Below are 22,877 nucleotides of genomic sequence, written 5' to 3' on the forward strand. Positions count from 1 at the left end.
GACCAATGCTAAAGGAATTAGCTTTTTTTGGAAAAAGCAAAACTAACCAGAACTGGCCATTTTAGGGGACTGAAAAGCAGATCCAAGCAAGGTAAGGGGACACCAGTCCCATTAAGACTTCTAACTCAAACATCAGTCACGTTACCAGACTGAAACACCAACCTCTCGAAAAGCAGGATTCAGCAGTGCAGCTCTATATATAATCCATTGCCGCTCTTTCACCTTCTGAAGACTGGGAGCCCCTTGAAGACAGAGGCTGTACCATACTCCCCTCTCTAGCACAGTGCAAGGGATGTCAGGAGTGCTCACTAAAGGCCTGCAGGAAGAATCAACATCATCATACCCTGGCATGTTTACGTGCACACAGAAACACACATGTGTGTGGATGGAATCCTAAAGAAGACAGCTTTAGAAGCTCCACTTCTAAACCTTTTCTTCCCAAAGTTATTGCTTTAACTAGGATAATACTCTTTAAAATATAATGTATTTTTCTCTTTCGTATGTCATTACATATATTTATCCTCCCTTTATGCTGCCAGAAGCATCTATTTGTCTCATGGAAGTTTAGGTTAGTTACAGTAGCAGACAAAGAGAAAGCATCAATGTTCAGCTACTAACGTCCAGGACAGGAGTTTTTTTAGTATGCAGCTTGAATTCTCAACTCCCATTAACATATCAAGATCCACACTGGGTGGACTTAACCATTAAGAGATCACTTTAAATGAGAGGTAAAGAGTATTCAGGGGGCACCTGGGTGGCTCAGTCAGTTAAACATCCAACTCTTGGATGGTTTTCAGCTCAGGTCATGATCTCAAAGTTCATGAATTTGAGCCCTGTGTAGGGCTTTGAGCTGTCAGCACAGAGCCTGCATGAAATTCTCTCTCTCTGCCCCTCCCTCTCTCATGCATGTGTGCATGCATATGTTCTCTCTCTCTCTCCCTCCCTCTCTCTCTCTCTCTCAGAATAAATAAATAAAGTTTAAAAAAAGTGACAGAGAGATTCTTGCCATGAGGGAAGGATCAAACATCAGGGGAACACAGGAAAATTCAGCCTAGGAAATCAGACACCAGGGTCTTGGTTTCCTCCTATATGAGCAACTGAACACCTGATAGGTTTTAGGGAGGCAGTTTTAGAAAAGAAGATCTCAGTGGGTGTGATGACACTGGACAACCCTAAGGCCACCCCTGAGGAAGCAGTGGGCCTGTAGAATGCCTACCAATCAATCACATACCATGATCCACATGGTGTGGAAGAGGCTATAATAATGATACTCAGAGGTACTCAGAGAGTCAGTGACCAAAGGCTTGGGGTCAGAACACTGAGGCTGTCATGTACAGGGACTTCGACTCCATAGGCAAATAGTTAGAATATGAATGTTAGTGCTGAGTATCAACAAAATACCCCAAAAAGCAAGACAGGTCTAGCCACACCTTTGCAAATACCAGTGCAAGCATCAGACCAGACCAGTCATTACACAGTAGCTCCAAGCACCCTTCTCTCCCTTCCCCCACCTCTACACACCCAGACGCCATGCTGAAGAGAAGTGGGAGAATGGGAGAAAATCTGAGTGATTGAGCAATTCATCTGAAAAAAACAATCATCCAAAAAAACTAATCCAGAAGAGAACAGAAAAAAAAAGAAAAAAGAAAAAAAAAAAACCTTGGTATACTATAAACTAGTTAAGGTGGGTTAGGGTCTCATGAGAAAGATTAGCTCCACGTTAGAAAGTTTAAAAGCTACATTTCCTTTGCATATTTGGGTAATAAGGAGAAAGTTTGCAGCTGAGCCACACTGCCACCCATCAGAAAGAAAACCTCCCCTGTTCTGGGCAGTTAGACCAGCCACTCTTCATTCCTATACACACGTGTCTCTTCCAAAAGCAAATGGAACATATCATGAAACGTTTCACTCCATCTCTAGTGCTGCCAATTTCCTACCAGACATGAAAAAATGTACAGTCCTCAAACACAGTATGGGCTGTCACTCCCATCCAAGTCCCCTAGCTCAGCTTTCAACCACACTCAGAACCAAGGGAGAGCTCAGAGAAAGGCAGCTGACGAAAATTCCTTTCATTTAGTCAGCAATTTTGTTTGCCCAAAGTGATCTTCTATTATCCCACTTTCTCTCATACTCTTCTTATGAGGTATGGCAGGACAAGTATGTTTACCACTTTCTCCAGATGAGGAAAGAGAGGCCCCATCTGTAAAAACAGACATGTTAACTGGCCTGGCCAAGTCACAGAGCTAATTAATGGGGGGGAGCATTGGAAACCAAGGTCTCTCAAATCACATCCTTGGATTCTTCTAGTCAAATGCAGACTATGGCTTTTGCACACACAACCTAAAACACTTCCATACCTGTGGTATTGGAATTAACTTTCACTCAAGCCCACAGAACACATGTGGGTTTTTTTGTTTTGTTTTGGTTTGGGTTTTTTTGCCTAATTATGACTACAAATCTGGCTCCTAAATCACTTAAAGACACACAGCAAAAGAGGCTAATGGCCTAGACCACTTATTTAAATGTCACTAACAAAAGCATCCTTAAATATTACATAGAGTCGTACCCTTCAGAAAACAGGGACTAGCTGTCCTCACGCTCTTCTGAGGATAAAAGCAGAGAACATCCCGAACCTATGATTAGTCGTCCTACAGTCACCTTTGAAAAAGATCAAATAATGGGTGACCCTTCTTGCTACTCTTTGGACAAAATAATGTCCCAGATCAAACACTGGTCCACAGAAAAGCCAGGTTATAAATGTCCATCATTAGGAGAACGGTTAAATAAAACACGGCGCATCCATACAACAGAAAGTAGCACAACTCTAAAACAAATGAGGTAGAGTTATATGTACTGACATGGAAAAATGTCCATGATTATAAAGTGATAAGAACAAGTTGCAGAATAACAGGTATAGCACGATTCTCTTTTTGTTAAGTACAATAAAAAAGAAAGCTATGCATTTGTATAAACATGTACTTGTATATTCAACAGGCATGTATGTCTGTTGAATTTATCTTAACATCAGGGAGGAGAAGGGAGAAATAGTATTTGCTTTTGACTTTAGATTCGGCACTTTTGTTTTGCATAACTATTGTTTTAACAATAAGTGTCAATGCCTTTACCCCTCCAAAAAACCAACATATCCTCTGTCCTCCTACATGATCCCCATATAAAGGCTAATTGGCTTATGAATGTCTTACTTTGCTCAACAGATATGTGTATACTGTACACATAAAAACGTACATCATACATTTATATTAACTGGGAAAAATGGCCTCATTTAGGAAAAAGTCTATCACCCGTCAATTTGTTTTTCACCTTAATTTGATGATCAAAAAACAAACCATAGATCAAGGGAGAGAATGCACATAGGAAACAAGACCACAAGGAAGTATCTCAAATTAACATAGGGGCTCTCCCTGGGCGAGAAGGTTACAGTGGCTTTTCCATCCGTTACACTCCATCACATTTTCTAAATACTCTACAGTAAGTCAGCATTGCTTTTGTAATAGAAAAATAACTGTAGAATAAAAAATAAATGTTCTATGAAGGTATACCAAAAATCAAATCTCTCTAAATGCAACCTTGTTTACCACTTATTTAAATTAAATGATCTTTTAGCTTATTGGCAATAAACACATATTAAATGAATCAATGAGTGAGTGAAACTCCCTTTCTGATTGATCTCCAGTTAGCCATTTTTTTCCTATTTCAGTCCCCTAAACTCACAAGACCATAAACTCTTCAGAAATAGGGACCATTTGTTGCCCATCTTTAGAAGCACCCTTAATATCTAGCATAATATTTGGCACATAGCAGACACTCATTCAATATTGATTAGCTAATCCATTTGTGTGTTTGAACTTTCTACATGGGTTTTTCTGAAGAAAGAGTGAAGTTTCAGTTTTCCCATGGCTATGAAATATATGAATATTATAAGCAAGCAATAAAAGGGATCCCCTCTAATTAATCCAGAAGCAACAAGAGCTATGGGATATATTTCATAGTCAATATTGATTTCATAAGTCTATTTGTTTAAGGTAGAACTGCCTGTCCACGCACAAAAAAAAAATGATTTATTTCCTTAGTATAGTGTTTTATTATGAAACTCCCAAATGACCTACACACCAATAAATAGCTCTTAAAAAAAAACCTCAAGACAACAAATACTAAACAAGCAAGTATTAACCACAAGTTGTGCACTGATCTGGGTGTTGAGAAGAATACAAACAAGTCCAAAGCTAAAGGTATGTACATCCTACATGGGGAAACTAGACATGACCATTTTCCAAAGTAGGGCCTCCAAGAGGCGTTAGGGTCATCAATGTTCAGTAAGGTTCAGGGAAGAGGCTAGTTTCCAAACAAGTCTGTTGCACATCTCATCCCTACCCCGGACATCTTGTCCAGTCACCACCCAAGAACTCAAGAGTCCACTGGTGTCACATCCACTCCAGAGTCTCCAGGGCTGAGCAAGATGCAGAAGCCTGCATCCCCAGCCCACTCTGAGCTCCAATGGACAGATCATTTTTCATGCAATTCTCACTCATTCTCCAGCAAATAGATCCATTTCATCTCCTCTCTTCTCAGGCTCTCAGTATCCTTCAGTCTGTCAGATAACCTTGGCTATCTGAAGATGCAGGTCAGTTTAATAAAAGCTCTAGCATTTGACCTATAACCACCTGGTCTTTTCCCATGGCCACAGAAGAAGAACTGTCCCTCCATTCCAGAGATAACCTCTTAACTGGGAATCTCATGCTTGACATGAGGCTCTATCTCAAGACTGTGAGATCCTGACCTAAGCTGAAATCAAGAGTCAGATGCTCAACTGACTGAGCTACTCAGGCACCCCTAAAGATTTTTATTGAAGCACAATGTGTATGCATGAAATTGTACACATAAGTTTATGGGACTCTGAAATTTCACAAACAGATCACATCTGTGATCAAGAAACAGAACACTACTGTACTCCCAAAATGTCCTTTCAATTACTGTTTTCATTTTCTCCTTACTTTTACTGCCAAACTTCTTGAACAGTGGTCTGTCTTCATTTTCACCACCTCCTCATCTATTTCAGCCTAGGCACCCCCTCTTCATTGAATCCCACACCCATCCAGGTGAGGCTGTTGATCTTCCCTCTATACATTCAATGTACAACACCCAATCCTCTTTATGGCACTTACTATGCTACAACACAATTGTTTGCTTATGCATCAGTCAATCCCACTAGACTGTTACCCTCCCGTGGAAAAGATTATTTCCAACTCGTTTGTGTATTCCCAGTGCCTGGCACTCAGTAGGTGTACAGCTGGTGTTTGACACTTAAATGAATGAGTGCAAGAATGAATGAAGAGATCCACTCACTGAAATCTGATATTCTGCTAAAATTAATCAGTTCTTTGTCCAGTTCTTATCAAGAGTAATAATGATATTTGGTTGTCAAAACTCAGTTGTTGGGATCAGAAAGAATAGCTAGAAAATTGTTCCAATATTTGGTTAAGTATTCTCTTTATATCTAAGTATCTGAGCATGTTATGTGCCAATGCACTGGGGTACAGACAAGAGACTTAATATCTTGCACCCATCCTCCAAATTAAAGCTGTGACATTACTCCCAATGGCACTGTCCTTCCATGGCCACATACCCAACATGGAGTCCTGCCAACCTTTTTCCTCGACTGTTTCTGGAGCCACTCCTCTCTCTCCTCACATCATTTCTAGGACAGTAAGAAGTCAGAGACAAGAATCCCCCAGGAGACCCCAGACTCCTCCTCCCAGCCCCCTTTTGTCACATCCAATTAACCATCTGCCAGTCTCCTGGGCCTCTTCCTAGGCCCACTGTCCAGCTGCCAACTCAATACTGTTTCCCCACCCCCACCCCCCAATAGATACGGCCATTGTCCCTCACTGCAGGGTAAGAGTGTAAAAGGCAGGGATTTTAGCTACATTCCCAGTCCCTGACTGCCATGCCCTGGAATAACTGTAGTTGCAAGCTCAAAAATTTCATCTTCATCTATCTCTGCACTGTTAGGGAGGGAGGGAGGGAGGGAGGGAGGGAGGGAGGGAGGGAGGGAGGGAAGGAAGGAAGGAAGGAAGGAAGGAAGGAAGGAAGGAAGGGAGGAAGGAGGGAGAGAGGGAAAGAAACTATTGAAGCATCATAATTTTCATCATTTGGACAATGTAAGGATTTATCTAACTAATAATATGATCGTAATATATGTGTAAAATAGTCATGTACATACAATTACACTCTATTATAATGCCCTTTCTATTACTGTTTATAGCCATACCTAAGGAAACCCCCACTTCTTCTAAGTCTAGGGATTCTAAACCCAGTCCCACACAGCCCACCTTATGGTAATAGCAGCCCCTGGATTCCTACTTCCCCTCACTCTAGAGGGCCACCTAAGACCCCTCACTTGATGACAGCTCTTGGATTTGCCCCTAAAATGAGAGTCAGAGGGAGTGCTTTGGGGCCAAAGAAATGGGTGTGCTTACTGGCATCTTCCCTCTTGTGTGAAGGGTTCCTGCTCATGGAGAAGAATGTGCAAGAGGCTCTCCCATAATCCCTACTCTGCTTCCTCTTTCTTCTGAGACTTCTAGAAATTCTAAGGAAATTCTAGAAATTCAAGAGCAGGTCCCATCCTTGACAGACATACTGCCTCATGACCAGGCCTGTACCCCTCCTCAGGAAGCCATGTGGCACCTTCTCGCATGGGTCCACCTCCCTCTCTCCTCTACTCACTTACCCTCCAGCCCAGGGACTTGCCTCTCTGCCTAATACTCTGCAGGAGATAATTATGCAGACCCCACCATTGGCTGAAGCAAATCCCACCTCAGTCTACAAAAAGAAGCCACCAGCACTTCGAAAAGGATTGCTAATTTGGGATCTCCCAGCCGGCTCCCCATCTTCTCTGCCCAAGGGCCTCCTAGGGCTATGCCAACCCAGCCTGTCCACTTCACAGCTGCCCTCAGCTCGTGCTACCCTCTCAAGCACACCACCAGTAGCCCCCAGACCTCCAACCAGCTGATACTCCCTCTAGTGGGGCTGTTGATCAGGCACATTGAGCCCTCAGCCAAGTTCCTTTCTGGACAGCTACTTTACTAAGGTCTGCCTACCCCACCCCCTTCTCTGGCCCAAGGCTCATCCCTAAACTGACCTTGAGATCCACCTCTCCAGACCCATCCAGGACCTTCCTCCATCCATGACTTCTCTCTTTCCTAAATATTCATTCTCCTCCCCACCCCTAGGTATTCATGTATCTTCCCTACCTAAAAAAAGCCTCCCCTCAACTGCTACCCATCTCCAACTACCTCACTATTTTTAACCTTCCTTTCACAGCCAAACCTTTCCAAAGAGTCATCTCTATGCACTCCCACCACTTCCTCCCATCCACTCACTCCCCATTCCCCTTGCAATTTGAATTCCACCTCCCCTACATGATTGAAACTGTTCTTGCAAAGGTTACCGCTGATCCCCCAATTTCCAGAACCAAGTCTGTATGCTTAGTCCTCATCTCCCTCAACCCATCTGCAGCATTTTTCTCCAAGCACTGCTCTCCCCTGGTTCTCCTCCAGCCCTGTCCTTGGCCCTTTGCCCTTAAGTCTGTACATGCTTTTCATTTATTATCTCATCTACTCTGATAGCTCCAGCCACAACTTCTTACAGATATCTCCCAAACCTATATTTCTGGCTCTGGCCTCCTTCCAAAGCTCCAGATTCCCTTCCTTACCCGCCTACAGAACCGACACCTCCCCTAGCTATTTCACTGACACCTGAAATGCAACATGTCCCAAAGTAAACTCCCAAATCCTCCCTCTCCTCCTGCCTCCCTATAGCTGCTCCTCCTCTTCCTAACTCCTGATTTTCATTTAGGGTACCTCCATCCCTCCAGTCACCCAGGCTCTAAGCTTTGGCATCATCCTTGATTACTGCCTCTTCCTTGACACCTCTACATTCAAGTTGTCAAGTCCCATAGACCCTACGTCCACAAGGTCCCTCACAGCCACCCCCTCCTCTCCATTTCCACTGTGGCATCTCAAGTTCAGACCTATCACAGTGGCCTCCTAATCCGGCACTGGCCAAAAGTTCCTCCTCCATTCCATTTGACCCTCTGTGGGGCTGCCAGATTTATCTTCCTGATCGTGCCTCCATCCCATCCAGAAATTTTTAGCAGCTCCCAAAAGGAAACTGCAGATAAAGACCAAACTCCTTGGCCTGCCATTTAAAGCCCTGTAGGCTCTGGGAGCCCAGTAAATGTTTGATAAATGTAGCAATCAATCAACCTCGTCCCGACCCCCTTCTGAGTTTTATCTCCCATTGACCCTCCACCTGCATCCCCTGAGTCACATGAACTGGACCACTTACTGGCCCAAACATGCCATGGGTCCTCGTACCTCCTTCTAACACTGTCCCAACATGGGAACACATCACTTTCTGTCCTCCCCATCTAAATCCCACCCATCTTTCAAGCCTCAGCTCAATAAGTAACCACTTCCTTGACAGCATAGCTCATCAGCCACTTTTCATTTTCCCACCTGTTTATCCCTTGTATCCATGTTTTCTAGCTAGTCTCCAGTTCCCTTCTAATAACGCAGAAGGGGAGGAGACAAAGCTAATTCCCCAACAGTTTCTTTACTTCTTTAAATTAATTCCTCTGTCCTCCCAGCTTATTCTTTCTGTTCCCTCACTCCTCAGTAGACACGATTTCAAGCAGTTCTATTGATCCAACAGCCCTGTGACCGTCAATCATTTCCTAGTTATTTTGCTGCCAGTCATTCACACACAAAGGAGTGGCAGGAGGAATCTGAACTGCATGCAGACAGAGAAGGAGCAGGAAAGGACTGATTCACTGCACCCACCTGAGGCTTGGCAGAAGCAAGAACTCCATTCTCACTGGGCTCCTCCAGAAAGCACGGGGCCATGTGCCAGGGTCTGGAGGGCTGGGGGGTTGGCATCTTTATACTTTTGTGGAGGGAGAGAGAACAGGAGTGTCCTGACCTGTTGTAAGAAGGGTGCCCCATCCAGTCCCTTTGGGAAACCAAATTGAAAAGGACTGCTTTCTTCCTGGACTAGAAAGATCTCATAGAGGTCAGATTAAATAAAATAATATTTGTCAGGAGAGGCACTTAGAGTAATAGAATGTTCGATTTAGAAGGAACTATCTACATATATGTGGATAGAACTGTACAACTTATAAAGACCCTTCACATACAGTATCTTATTTGAGTCTCTCAGCAGCCCTATACAGGAAAGGGGAGAGAGGGCTATTATCCTCATCCTACACAGATATTAAAGTCACTTGCCCAAGTCATTCAGAGAAGTAGAGCTCAAAGGGGAGTGTTCATCTCCTGCTCTCTTGTCTGACCTTCTCAGCCTCCTTCACAGGCTTTTCCTTCCTTTCCCACCTCTTATATCCAAGTGCTCCCTGAAGGGGTATATTTATATCCATTCCCCTTCCTGCTCTATATTCTTTGTTGTAATGATTTTATACACTCCCATAGAACAGTACATGGCTGCAGTAGGTACGCCATAAATATCTGTCAAACAAATGACTGAATGAATGAATAAAAGACAGCTGAAGCCCAAACCCTAACCTTCTGATTCCACACACAGGCTCCGGTACTTCATCATGTACCTCTCTGGCACCCTCTCCCACCTCCTGGAAAAAGCCCTACACAACACCTCTTCTGGAGATCCCCCAGCCTGTGTGTAAGCATATTCACCTAATAATTGATACAGGAACAACAGGGGCAGCTAGGATGTCTTGTGCTACCACTGTGTATCAGAAATGGCTAGATGCTGTTTACACGTTTTTCCTATTTAGTCCTCCAAACCTGTGAAATAAGCATTCTTAGTTCCATTTTGCAAAAGACTGAAAATGAGAGAGATTAAATAATTTACCCAAGATTCTACCCCTGGTTAGTGTCAGGCCTATCTGATCCAAAGCCCATGATCTTCAGGCTATCCCCCTCAACACAATTGACATCTGGGGGCTAGAAAATTCTTTGTTGTCCTGTACATTATAAGATGTTAGTAGAACACTTGACCTCTACCCACTAGATGCCAAGGTGTGCCAATCAAAAAACTCTCCAGATATTGCCAAATGTTCCCTGGGGGACAAAATTGTCACCACCTGAGAACCACTGGACTATACCATACTGCCTACCTCTGGAAGCAGAAAGAAGTCTGTAAAGTAAAAGTGTTAATTCTCTAACATCTGAGAAGGACTCCTAATTCACCAGTTCTAGTGTTTTACTGATATTTAGAGCCACAGAGATTTTTATTACTTCTCACCTAATTTTGTTCTACAGCTTCAGTTTGTTCCAACACTTCTTCCATTCCCCCAAAGGATTTTCAAATACAATTGAACAGAATGTGTCAATAATCAAGCTATTTATGATTGGTGGCACAGGATAAAGCAAAACCTCCCAAATCTTATAGTGTGCTTGGCTGTCGTTGATATGTTCTAAAATATATTAGTGTAGAAATAGCCTGCATAAATACAATGTTAGAAATATTAACAACATTCCATCTCCAGAAAAAAAAAGTCCTCTCCATACTCCCCAAGAAGTTCCTGGAAAGTGATGTGACCTAAAGCCCAATTCATGGTGGGCAGAAGTAGAAGAGAATCAAAAAGGAAAACAAACATGAATTAAGCATGATTCTGGAGCATCGCATCAAGCCCAGTGTCAAAAAGAGATGTTTTCCTTTGCTGCAGAAGAAACCACTCCCCTTCAGTGCCTGGCACTGCACAGATGGAGAGGTGATATTTACTCAAAGAATTGCACAAAATAGGTGTTACTCCAAAATAACATCTTATTGATGATCTGGACATGATGTTGTCCAGTTCCTCTGTCCAGGAAGAATGAGGTTTGTCATCTGAGACAAAAGTTTAAAGAATCATATAGTGAATATCAATATACCACCACCTACATTTAACAATTGCATATGCTTTACCATGTTTGTTTTATCTATATTAGGAGGAGGTGATTTGTTTTTGTTTTTGATGAATTTCAAGGTTTTTAAAATATCTTTTTCCTTACCTGCAAAGAACAAGTAACTTCAATGGGGGAGACAAGCCTTATGCGTATGAAAGGGCTAAAAACAATATAATACCACTAATACAGTGAGAATATGAGTATAGATAAGTGAGTGTTTTAGGAATTCAGAGGAGACAGTTGGTCCTGTGAGCTGTGAAGACTCCCAGAAGAAGGCAGGACGCAAGTCTTTGAAGAATGAACTGGATTTGGAGAGTGGGGGTGCAAAGGTAGATGATGCCCTTGGGAAGTGAGAAAAGCAGCCTGGCTGGAGCTGAGATATGAAGTACAGACTTGACCCTGAAGACACTAGGAAGTCACTGTAGGTTCATAAACCAGGCAGCAATGTGATGAAATTAGTGCCATCTTGCCTGCAGGTGCCAATTTGGAGTGGGGGTGAGAGAGCAGATTCCAAGGGACAAGAAAGGAGGTCACAGGCAGCATAACAGATCCTGGACTAGGGCAGAGGCTGTCGATGAACAGGAAGGGCTGATGATGACAGATAATTCAATAGGATTTGTTAGAGGAAAGAAACTCCTCACAGACAAAACCAAGGTTTTAACTATCATGACTGGGAGAGGGGAGATGTCACTTACAGAACTAAGAAGACAAGAGAAGAAGTTAATGTGGGGAGTTGGAAAGACACACAGAGTTGAGTTTGAAGCTGGCTGAAGTCCAAGTAGCAGCAAACACTTCAGTTGAAAATGTCTGGACTCACAGGACCAAAGCTCAACAGAAAGATATAGGTAGAAGATATTTCCATATCAATCTCTTTTCACTTATAACTTTTAACTTTTTTCCTTTTAGTCTCAAAAAAAAAAAAAAAAAGAATTTTCTCCTCTGCTCACCAAAGCTAAGCTCTTATTTTTGTTAGGGAACCTACTTTTGTCTCAGGTTCCAGGTATCTAAGTCAACAATTAATGTAGCATCTGCAGTGTTCCCTGTCCACAAGCTTTCTCCCTTCCACCTGCAAACCTCTTCTGACTCCCTGGCAAAAAAATGAAACTCCTTTTCTTCATACTAACACTCCTTCTGACTGGCACCCAATCTCTTTTTCCTTTCACTGATCAACTGTGCAAATAATGGGTTCCTATCCACCACCCCAAATCCTTACTCCGACTGCCTCTTCTAATACTGCGCTCCTGAGAGCTCACAGTGGCCTTGTTTTTATCACATCTGGTGACACTTACCCAGCACTCCTCTTGCTCAACCTGTCTGCAGCCTGTCTTCACCTCAGAACCCACGCTGACTCCCTGGGGTCTCCAAGATCAAGTCTCCTTTGCTGCCATGTTATAAATAAGGGTTTATCCCCCAAATTCTAACTTTAGTTCTTCCCCTCTTTCCTCCAGTCCCTCCCTCTGACAAATGGTATATTCACAAAGCTTCAGCTGCATCCAACCTTGACCCAGAAGCTTTCCAAGTCCACATCGCCAGCCCTAATCTCCTGCCTATGCTCCTGTACTGAGTCCCATTTTCCCCACACACACATAAAAAAACTCCACCTGGATGTCCATCAGTCATCTCCAGTTCACTAGTTCCAAAGCCAATATCATTACCTGCCTTGCAAATCGGTTCCTGTCCCAATCAGACCATGTCAGTGGCACACTGTTAGTCCTCTACACTCTCAACCCAGCTACTTCTGTTTCCTCATGGGCTTACTTTTCTTTTCCCCCTATAGCCAGTTTGTCAACAAATCCCCACTTTTCTGCCTTTGAAAATGTCTCTCAGAGCTGTCCCTGACTCCTCATCCTTTTTGCCACCAACCTAGAGCAAGCCCCCTCCCCCTCAGCTCTGAATCACTTTTCCATCTCCCTGGATTCTTTCTCTCCCTTTTCCACTTCATCAGTCATATTACCCCCAGATTAACCTTTCCAAATACCACTTTCTTCATGATATGCCCTTGCTCAAGAACCTAAAATGACTCCCTACTAACTCTTAATCAAATCCAAATCCTTTCTTGGATTTCCCAGACTCTCCCTATCTGTCCTGCCCCACTTACCTATCCCTGTTTCCTATTCCTCCCTAACCTACCCCTTCTATTTGGTCAGCCCAGAAACCTCAATGTCCATGCCCCAAACTCCTATGTGCCTTTTGCCCACATAGAACTACCTTTGGTTCTACCTCATCTATAGTTCTGTCAACTTCTTATCTTATAGAACCATGTTTACCAATTAATTAATCTCCAATTGAGCAATAATTGTCAAACTCCTTTTAAAAGTTCTTTGACGTCAAAGACCACTCTGAATATTTCTTTTGTATTCCACAGCACCCTGGACAGCAGAAGACTCCCAGTAGGAGTTGAAAAGTCCTTGTTGGTTTTCTTTTTAAAAAAAATTTTTTTACATTTATTTATTTTTGAGAGACAGAGAGAGACAGCATGAGTAGGGGAGGGTTAGAGAGAGAGGGAGACACAGAATCAGAAGCAGGCTCCAGGCTCCGAGCTGTCAGCACACAGCCAAATGCAGGGCTCGATCCCACGAACTGTGAGATCATGACCTGAGCCAAAGTCGGACACTTAACCGACTGAGCCACCCAGGCGCCCCGAGTCCTTGTTGGTTTTCTATTCCAATTGGTTTCTATTCCCACTTTTGAGTTCCCATATTTCCCCTCCTCTACCTAATAAAAATGATAAATAAAACTATTGTGACACACTCCCAGGCTTGGAACAGAGAATTCCTAAGAAGACAATATGGAATCCACCAATAAGAATAGTGGGCTGGTGTGTGTACATGTGTGTATGTGTGTGTGTTTGTGTGTGTGCGTATGTACATGTGTGCAAGGGAGTTGAAATTTAGGGAATATAGCTTTATCAATTGGTCAGGAGACTTGAGATACCAAAATAATCAGAAGAGGACTAGTAAGGGACCAAAATGACAGAATTATTTGAAACATTCCTAATTAGAAGCACAGTATGCCAGGGTTTGACAAAGCAATTGCCAGTCTCGTCCTTGTGCGTGCAAAATTTTCCACCAGAACGTAGGGGGTAACTTTGGTGCTAGGGACTTTGAAAATGTGTTTGAAGTTTTCTCAGTTCAACTGAATAAATTTATAATCTGTCTAGCTACCAGGTACAGTGCTATGGTCCATAATGATGGAGAATCAGAAGGGAGAAGGTTACAAAATGTGGCCTTATCCCAGGCTTAAGAATCTTCAGCAAGAGCCCAGGCTAGAGACTAGTGGGGGTAAAATCAGGAAGCAAAGCACAGAGGACCATGTTGGGGGGCTGGGAGGGAAGCAGTCCTAGACCTAGCGACCGGCAGTGTGCATCCCCACTTGCAACTTGTTACAGGTCATCAGTCATTTCCAGCCTTCTTCACTGCAGATTTAAGCTTTCTCTGATTCTAAGTGCACATCAGATCTAACCCCCCCGAAAAAAAAGGCTCCCCAAGGAGGAAGGGGAATATCCTCAACAGGAGTCCCACAGGAGACAGACCCTAGTCTGCTATTTATTCTGTGATTTGAGCCATACATAAGCCACACATTGTATTTGGAAAGGCCCTGGGAAAAGTAACACATTGGACCATTATAGGCCATTAACACCATTAACACTGTGTGAATTTGTCAAAATTATCAAACCTCCAGAAACTGAACTCAGCCCAAGGGCCTGGGACAAGGAATGGACAGGACGAGGTAATAAGAAAGGTGAAGGAGGAGTGGTTGTCAAAAGATGAAAGTGGGATCCAGAAAAGGAAGGTGGGAAAGGTCACACTCCAAGAGTTTTTTTTTTCCCTAGAGCTAAGAAAAGGCAGACTTTGTCCAGAGATGGGAGGACAGAGAGGGTGGGGGGGTGGGGCAGCAGGGGGTGTCAGGGGAGACCTCCTGATGAGTATTTCTGGTTATCACTCAGGCCCCAGAACCTTATAACCTAAATGTCAAGTTATAAACTTAGGTCAGGCACCTCTTTAGAATCCATGCTTTGGATCCTGGGCAGTGTGTGTGAGTATGTGTGAGTGCAAGAGATAGAGACTGATGGGGGAGGGGGGGGATAAGAGATTGATGGGGGGGGGGGGGGTGGCTGAGCCCTGGGAAGCAGTAGCGTATAACAGAGGCTTCTTCCTCTGCTTTCTCCAGGTCCTGGCATGAGCTCCTGCCCTCCAGCTCTTTCCTCTTCAGACCAACCAGAAAATGAACATATGGGCCAATCAAGTCTTGACTTCTAAAGCCACAAGTCTCCCCCAACAAAGCACCCCACCCTCTTCCCTAGAGATGACCTCTAGGGCAAGGCAATGAGATTAGGAAACAGATGGGTGTGCAGAGAGCCTTCAGAGCTAACCTGATCCTTGACCCCACCAGTTCATGTCCTCTAATCCAACTTATGGAAGGACAGGGCAGATGTGCAGGGTCCCCATAACTTATTGGACTCCTTGGGACAAAGATTCCAGACAAAATGGTTCCAGACACGGGAGATGAGGAACTGGCGGAAGCCACAGGTAAACGGGAGATGGGGAATCCCTGGCTGCCAGAGAAATAGGGCCACAGGTGGTGGGAGACGAGGGTGGTCGGTGTCTGTTTTGGAGAACGGGCTGTGGAGCCCGGGAGCAAGAGCTATAGACCTGGGGGATGGGAGGTGGCAGGGGCAACAAACAGCTGTAAAGACAGATCTGGGGGCTCTTATACCACAGGCAAGCAAAAGATTCAGTGGGTGTGTATGAGGAGGACGCTAACTCACACTTCCAGGAATGAGTGATTCCTAAGAAAAGCTCATCCGTTCCCAGAACTGGAGAAGAGGAGGACACGGAGGAGGTCCAAGGCGCCCACCGACCTCCCAGCCCGGTCTGCCTCTTAAGTCCGAGACGCCGACTCCCCACACGCACCAGGCATGACCGTCCTTGGTCCGCCCGGCTCCTGACTGTCAGTCTGCAGCGTGCGCGACTCCCGGTCCCCTCTTGCCCCTCTCCACACGTCAGGACCCCGGGCCCCTGGCCCCAGATGGGGTGCCAGCCCAGGGCGGCCGGAGGCTGGCTGACAGGCGCTGGGGGAGGGGGGAGACGAGGGAGGGGCCGGGGACGCCGGTAGCTGAGCCGCGCACTGCAAAGTGATCCAACATCGCCCCATCCCCGCGCTCCAGGAGAAGGCGGCCGAGGGGACCGCCTCCCACCTCCCCAACACCGACTCTCGCAAGTGGGGTGAACGCCGAGGGGTGCCGGGCTCCCAGCCCCCACCCCTCCCCAAAACGCAAGCAGCATTGCCATAACAACAAGAATCTCGGCAACTCCAGTCCGACGACACGGAGGACTGCCCCCCGACACGCACACCCCAGCAACAGCCCTCCTTCCCCAAACTTGTCCGAGACGCCGCGTCCCGAGCAGCAGCCCTCCCCCGGGCCCCCCGCGCCCTGCCCAGCTTACCTGTCCGGAAAAAGGCATCTACGTCCGAGTCTGCTGCTCCTCCTTCCTCCGCTGCCCCCTCCGGGGGGTTCATGACTGGGGGAGGCGTCCGCGGGCAGCCGGGGCCGGCCGAGCCCGGGGCCGAGGGCTGCGGGGCACCCGCTGGGCGGAGGGCTCGGGGCGCAGCGGCCGCGGCCGCAGACCAGGAGGACTCGCGGCTTCGAGGGCGGGCGGCTCGGGCGGCTGGGACGGCGGGGCTGGGGCAGAGGACGCCCAGCCTCCCTCAGGCGGAGGCGCGCGGCGGGCTGGGGGCGCCTGCCGCCGGCTCCCCCATGGTACCCCTTCCCCGCGGGCGCTGGCCGCCCTGCTGTCTGGCTGGAGCCGGACCGGGCCGGGGCCGGGGTCCGCGCTGCCTGGGCGCCCGCTCTTCCCCAGCAGCGGCAGCTGGCTCTTCTCCTCGCCCGTCCGCCTGTCTCTATTGTTCAGCCCTGCTCGGCTCTCCTCTTTATTTTTCCTCCTCCCTCCCACCCTCCCTGTCTCTCTACCTCCTCCCTCCCGCGCTCGCTCGCTCGCTCTCTGGCTCCCCCTCTGGCTCCCGCCGCCGCCGCCGCCGCCGCCGCCTCTCCAGCTCCTCCCCCGGCTCCCGCTCCCTCAGTCCCGGCCAACAATGACCCGGACGGCGCGGAGCTGAACTGAAGCTCCGGCCCGGGCCGGCCGCTCACCGCGGGCCCCCGGCGGCGCGGACGCCTCCCTCCCCCGCGGCCGCGCGCCGGCCTCTCCCGGAGCCGAGCCCGAGCAGCGAGCTATTGTTCGTGGCGGCACTAGGCCGGCTTCCTGAGCCCCGCAGGAAAAGCCCCGGCGAAGGAGGCGGCTGAGGAGGGGGCGGGGCCGCCGGGCTAGTGCGGGGCCGCCGGGCTCGCCCAGGGGCCCTGCCGCCGCGGTCCCGCGCGCTCAGCTCTCGGCTCGCGCAGCGATGCTCCCGGCCCGGCGGCGGTCCTCCGCCCCACCCGGCGCCCAGGTATGCGAGGGGAACCCCACGCTGCCTGCCCGCCTCCTCTTCAGACCGGTACCCAAGCTGCACTGACCTGTCCTCAGAGACCGGACTTTTCCCTCTCCTTCCTGACAAAGCTCTCTCCTGTCTCCCTCCCCTCCTGAGCCTCTCGCATTTTCCTCTCCGTCTCGCCGTAGTTCCTCTCGTTTTTAGCCTTTCGTTTCCTTTTTCCCCTTTTCAGCGCCCCTTTAAACATCTCTGCCTGTCTCTGTGACTCTTTGTCCCACTCATTCCTCTTGCGATGTCTCCCTGCCCATCTCTCCCTCCCTCTGTCACTCTCTTCTGTCTCTCATTTGTCTCTGTCCTGCCTCTGTACTTGGCCCGTATCTCTGAGCTCCTCTTGGACAGCTGTCAAAACTCCCTAATCCCCGGGGGCCTTCTCTGTTTTGTTCCTCTCCCTCGTGTGAATGGAGAGATCCAGTTGGCCTGGAGAAAGGAGGTGTTACGGCAAGCTGAATTTCAATTAAAGTGGGGAGAGGGGCTGGGGAGGAATGGGGATGACGGCAAAAAAGAAAGCAGATGCTGTATGGGGTAATTAATGCAGTGATTGTATTGTGCCAATTGGTTTTTTAAGCAATAATTAAACAATAATTAGCCAGTATTCTGTTTATAGTTCTAGTGACTGCAGAGACTACAAAACAGAGGCTCTTTAGACCTAAGTACTTAATGTGGTGTGTTGGGAGGTGTTACTGCTGCCTCATCCAGGCAGATGGAGAGGCTGTGGCCTGACCTAATGTGTTAAAACACACGGAATAGGAAAACCAGGTCCTCGTCTAAATTTGATGGCCCACTCCTGGATGTATTTATCTCTAACAACGTCTTTGGTTCCACCTCTCTCCGGTTCAAAGCACCTGGGACCTTTCCAGATCTATTAACTGGGTAACTCTAACAGCAAATAGAATGAATTAAATAAGATTTTAGTGAACCCTTTCTAGCTCCCAGTACTCATCACTTTCTTTACTGAATGTCACACATTTTTTTTCACCCACTAAAAATATAAGTACTGTTGCCTGTCTCCAGTCTTGGGTACATCTATCAGGCTCCATTTCTTAAAAATTATTAATAGTGACGCTGAGATCACAAGTTCACTGCCATGAGATCTAATTCATCTGATACCTTAAATTGCCTTAAAGCATCCAGATGCCCCCCTACCTACCACCTTTTCTGACAATGAAAGTACTTCTCATTTGTCTTTTCTAACTTTTGCCTCCGCTTAACCCCATGCCTAAACCCTTTCCTGTACTCCCACACACACATGATGGCAGAGCTGTTAACAGCTACTTGTGCAGATAGAGAACCAGAAGTCTGGCAAGAGTATTAGCTGATCCCAAATTCAGAAGAAACATTACATGTTTAGAAGAAGTTTCATATCAAAGTCTCAATAAATGTGAACCAGAATGGGGGAAAACCTTATACAACACCAGTTTTTGAGAGGAAATTTGGCAATTTGTATTAAAATCTTAAATGTATGTTGCTATATCATTATCAGACAAAGAAGATTTCAGAGCAAAGAATATTACGAGAGATCAAGAGGGACATTTCAATTCATCAGATACATGTAACAATTCAAAGAGTTTTTGCATTTAATAAGGGAGTTTCAAAATATATGAAGCAAAACCGATAGGACTATAAGGAGAAGCAGACAAATTGATAATTATGGTCAGACATTTTAATATCTGTCTCAATAATTGATAGAATAAGGAGACAGATCATCAGTAAGAATATGAACAGTTCAATTTAACCCAACTGATGTTTATAGAATACTCCACTCAACAACAGCAGGTACACATTTTTTTCAAGTGCACAGGTAACATGTAACAAGATAAATCATGTGCTAAGCCATAAAACAAGTCTCTAACAAATTTAAAAGGATTAACCCCATGCAGACTAGTAGGTAAATTATACCTCAGTTGTTTTTTTTTTTTTTTAACGTTTATTTATTTTTGAGACAGAGAGAGACAGAGCATGAACGGGGGAGGGGCAGAGAGAGAGGGAAACACAGAATCGGAAGCAGGCTCCAGGCTCTGAGCCATCAGCCCAGAGCCCCACGCGGGGCTCGAACTCGCGGACCGCGAGATCGTGACCTGAGCTGAAGTCGGACGCTTCACCGACTGAGCCACCCAGGCGCCCCTTTTTTTTTTTTTATGTTTTTATTTATTTTTGAGACAGAGAGAGACAGAGCATGAGCAGGGGAGGGGCAGAGAGAGAGGGAGACACAGAATCTGAAGCAGGCTCCAGGCTCTGAGCTGTCAGCACAGAGCCCGACGCGGGGCTCAAACTCACAGACTGTGAGATCATGACCTGAGCTGAAGTCGGAGGCTTAACTGACTGAGCCACCCAGGCGCCCCTGTTTGGGGTTTTTTTAAATCATATAAAGTATGTTTTCTGAGCACAATAGAGTTAAATTAGAAATCAATAACGTTGACTGATGAATGGACAAAGAAAATGTGGCATATATATACAGTGGAATACCAGTCAGCAAAAATGAAATCTTGCCATTTGCAAGAATGTGCATGGAACCAGAGTATATTATGCTAAGTGAAATAAGTTAGTCAGAGAAAGATAAATATCATGTGATTTCACTCAAATGTGAAATTTGAGAAACATAACAGATAGAGGAAGGGAAGGAAAAGTAAGATAACAGAGGGAGGCAACCCATAAGAGACTCTTAAAGACAGAGAACAAACAGGGTTGCTTGAGGGGAGGTGAGTAGAGGGTTAGACTGAATGAGTGATGGCATTATTAAGGAGGGCACTTGCTGGGATGAGCACTGGGTGTTGTATGTAAGTGGTAAATCATTGGGCTGTACTCCTGAAATCAATACTATATTGTGTACTAACTAACTTGAATTTAAATAAATAAATTTTTAAAATAAAAAGTCATATTTCAAAAGAAAAATAAAAACAAATCAATGACAAATATATGGGAAATCCCCCAAATATTTGGAAACTTAATAACATATTTCTGAATAATCCATGCTCAACTAAGAACTTGAAAGGAATATTAGAAAGAATTTTAAAGTGAATTAAAATGAATATGTCATATAAGAATCTGTGGGATACAGTTAAAGCAGTATTTAGAGGGGAATTTAGAGTACTAAAATACCTATTTTGAAATGAAATATCTCACACCAGGGATCTCCTGTTCTACCTTAAGAGTAAATGAAACCCAAAGCATAAGAACAGCATTTTATTTTTTTTTTTTTAATGTTTATTTTTGACAGAGAACATGAGTGGGGGAGGGGCAGAGAGAGGGCCACACAGAATCCGAAGCAGGCTCCAGGCTCTGAGTTGTCAGCCCAGAGCCCAACGCGGGGCGTGAACTCACAGACCTCGAGATCATGACCTGAGCCGAAATCAGATGCTCAACCAACTGAGCCACCCAGGCGCCCCAAGAACAGCATTTTAAAAAGGCAGAAATCAATGAAATAGATAACTGAAAAAAAAGAGAAAAATCAATGAAACCAAAACTGTGTTCTTTGAAAAGATCAATAAAATTGATAAATCTCTAGCCAAACTGAAATAAGGAAACAAGAGAGAAGAATCAAATTACTATTAGCAGGAATGAGAGAGGCGACATCACTACAAATAATGGAGATGTAAAAACAACAAAAGGAAATATTATGAGCTATTTATGCCAATAAATTCAACAACTTACATAAAATGGACACATTTCTTGAAAGGCACAAACTACTAAAGCTTACTCAAGAAGAAACAGATAACTTAAATAGCCATATATCTATTAAAGAAATTAAATTTGTAGCTTAAAATTTTCCATAAAGAAAATTCAAGACCCATGTGGCTTTACTGGTGAATTCTATGAAACATTTAAAGGAAAAGTAATACCAATCCACACACACATTTCCAGAAAAGGGAAGAAGAGGAAATAACTCCCAGCTATTTTCATGAAGGCAACATTACTCTTTTTTTTTTTAATTTTTTTAATGTCTATTCATTTTTGAGAGACAGAACATGAGTGGGGGAGGTGCAGAGAGAGACACAGAATCTGAAGCAGGCTCCAGGTTCTGAGCTAACAGCACAGAGCCCAATGCAGGGCTCAAACTCATGAACCACGAGATCCTGACCTGAGCCACTTAACACACTCAGCCACCCAGGCACCCCAATGCCAACATTACTCTTATGCTAAAACTAAACAAAGACCAATGAAGAGGAGAAAAGAAAAAAACAAAACTGTTGTCCACTCTCCTTTGTGAACATAGATGCAAAATTCTTAATGAAACTTTAGCAAATCAAATCCACTAATATATAAAAAGGATAATACATTATAATAAAGTGCATTTTTGCAAGGATGAAAGGTTGGTTTGACATTTGAAAATTTACCAATGTAATTTACCATATGTCATGGGTTGAATTGTGTCCCCCCAAAAGATAAGTTAAAATCTTAATCCCCAGTACCTGTGAATATAACCTACTTTGGAAATAAGGTCTTTACAGATGTAATGACTTATGGATGGGGTCATTATGGTAGGTCCTAGTCCAATATGACTGGTGTTCTTATGATAGAAAAACGTGTTGTGAAGAAGAGGCATACAGGGAAAACACCATGTGACAATAGAGGCAGAGACTGGAATGGTGCAGCTACAAGCCAAGGAACGCCAAAAATTAATGGTCACCACCAGAAGCTAGGAAGAAGCAAGGAAGGATTCCACCCAGTTTCAGAGGGAGGACAGTCCTGCTGACACCTTGATTTTGGACCCCTAGCCTCCAGAGCTCTGACAAAATAAATTTTTGTTCTTCTAAGCCAACCAGTTGTGATACTTTGTTACAGCAGCCCTAGAAAATTAATATACCATATCAAAAAAGAAAAACCATACAATCATCTCAATAGATGTAGGAAAAGCATTTGACAAAATACAATATTCGTTTTTGATCAAGACTCTCAGCAAACTAGGAATAGAAGGAACTTCCTCAACTTAATAAAGAGCATCTATTAAAAAAAAAAAAAAAAAAAAAAAGCCAGGGCACCTGGTTGGCTTAGTCAGTTGAGCATCTGACTTCGGCTCAGATTCTGATCTCATGGTTTGTGAATTCAAGCCCCACGTCGGGCTCACCTACTGTCAGTGCAGAGCCTCTGCCCTCTCTGCCCCTGCCCCTACCCCCTGAAAATAAATAAAAACATTTTTAAAAAACTTATGGCTAATACTAAAATTAATGGTAGAAGACTGCTTTTCCCCTAAGATCAGAACAAAGCAAGTATGTCCACTCTGACTCCTATTCAACATTGTATTGGATGTTCTAACAAGTATGATAAGGCAAGAAAAGGAAGTTAAAGGCATCCAAATTAGAGAGTAGGGGGTAGAACTTTATTCACAGACAAGATAATTGGTTATTTAGAAAATTCCATGAAATCTATCCAAATGCCCCTAGAACTAATAATGTGTTTAGCAAGATTTCAGGATAAAATACTGAAAAATACATAAAAATACATTGTATTTCTCTA

The 22,877-nt window shown here is 44.9% G+C and overlaps 1 protein-coding gene across 15 annotated transcripts in view; it reads right to left on the reverse strand.

Moving 5' to 3' along the window:
- Positions 1 to 16,876, reverse strand: part of KALRN (kalirin RhoGEF kinase) — a 671,367-nt gene extending 654,491 nt beyond the window's left edge. For 7 of the 15 annotated variants that reach the window (XM_086675190.1, XM_086675188.1, XM_086675186.1 and 4 more), the window contains exon 1: positions 16,388 to 16,875. In XM_086675190.1, the coding sequence (XP_086531316.1) occupies positions 16,388 to 16,460 (73 nt within the window). In that variant the 5' untranslated portion in view covers positions 16,461 to 16,875. Of the gene's footprint in view, positions 1 to 16,387 lie in introns of all 15 variants that reach the window. The other 8 variants (XM_086675191.1, XM_086675193.1, XM_086675192.1 and 5 more) reach the window with 3 other exon arrangements.
- Positions 16,877 to 22,877: the final 6,001 nt, after the last annotated feature.

The sequence above is a fragment of the Puma concolor genome, chromosome C2 (genome assembly GCF_028749965.1).
Source record: "Puma concolor isolate L17-30 chromosome C2, mPumCon1.1.hap2, whole genome shotgun sequence".
In the NCBI taxonomy this organism is placed as follows: domain Eukaryota; kingdom Metazoa; phylum Chordata; class Mammalia; order Carnivora; family Felidae; genus Puma; species Puma concolor.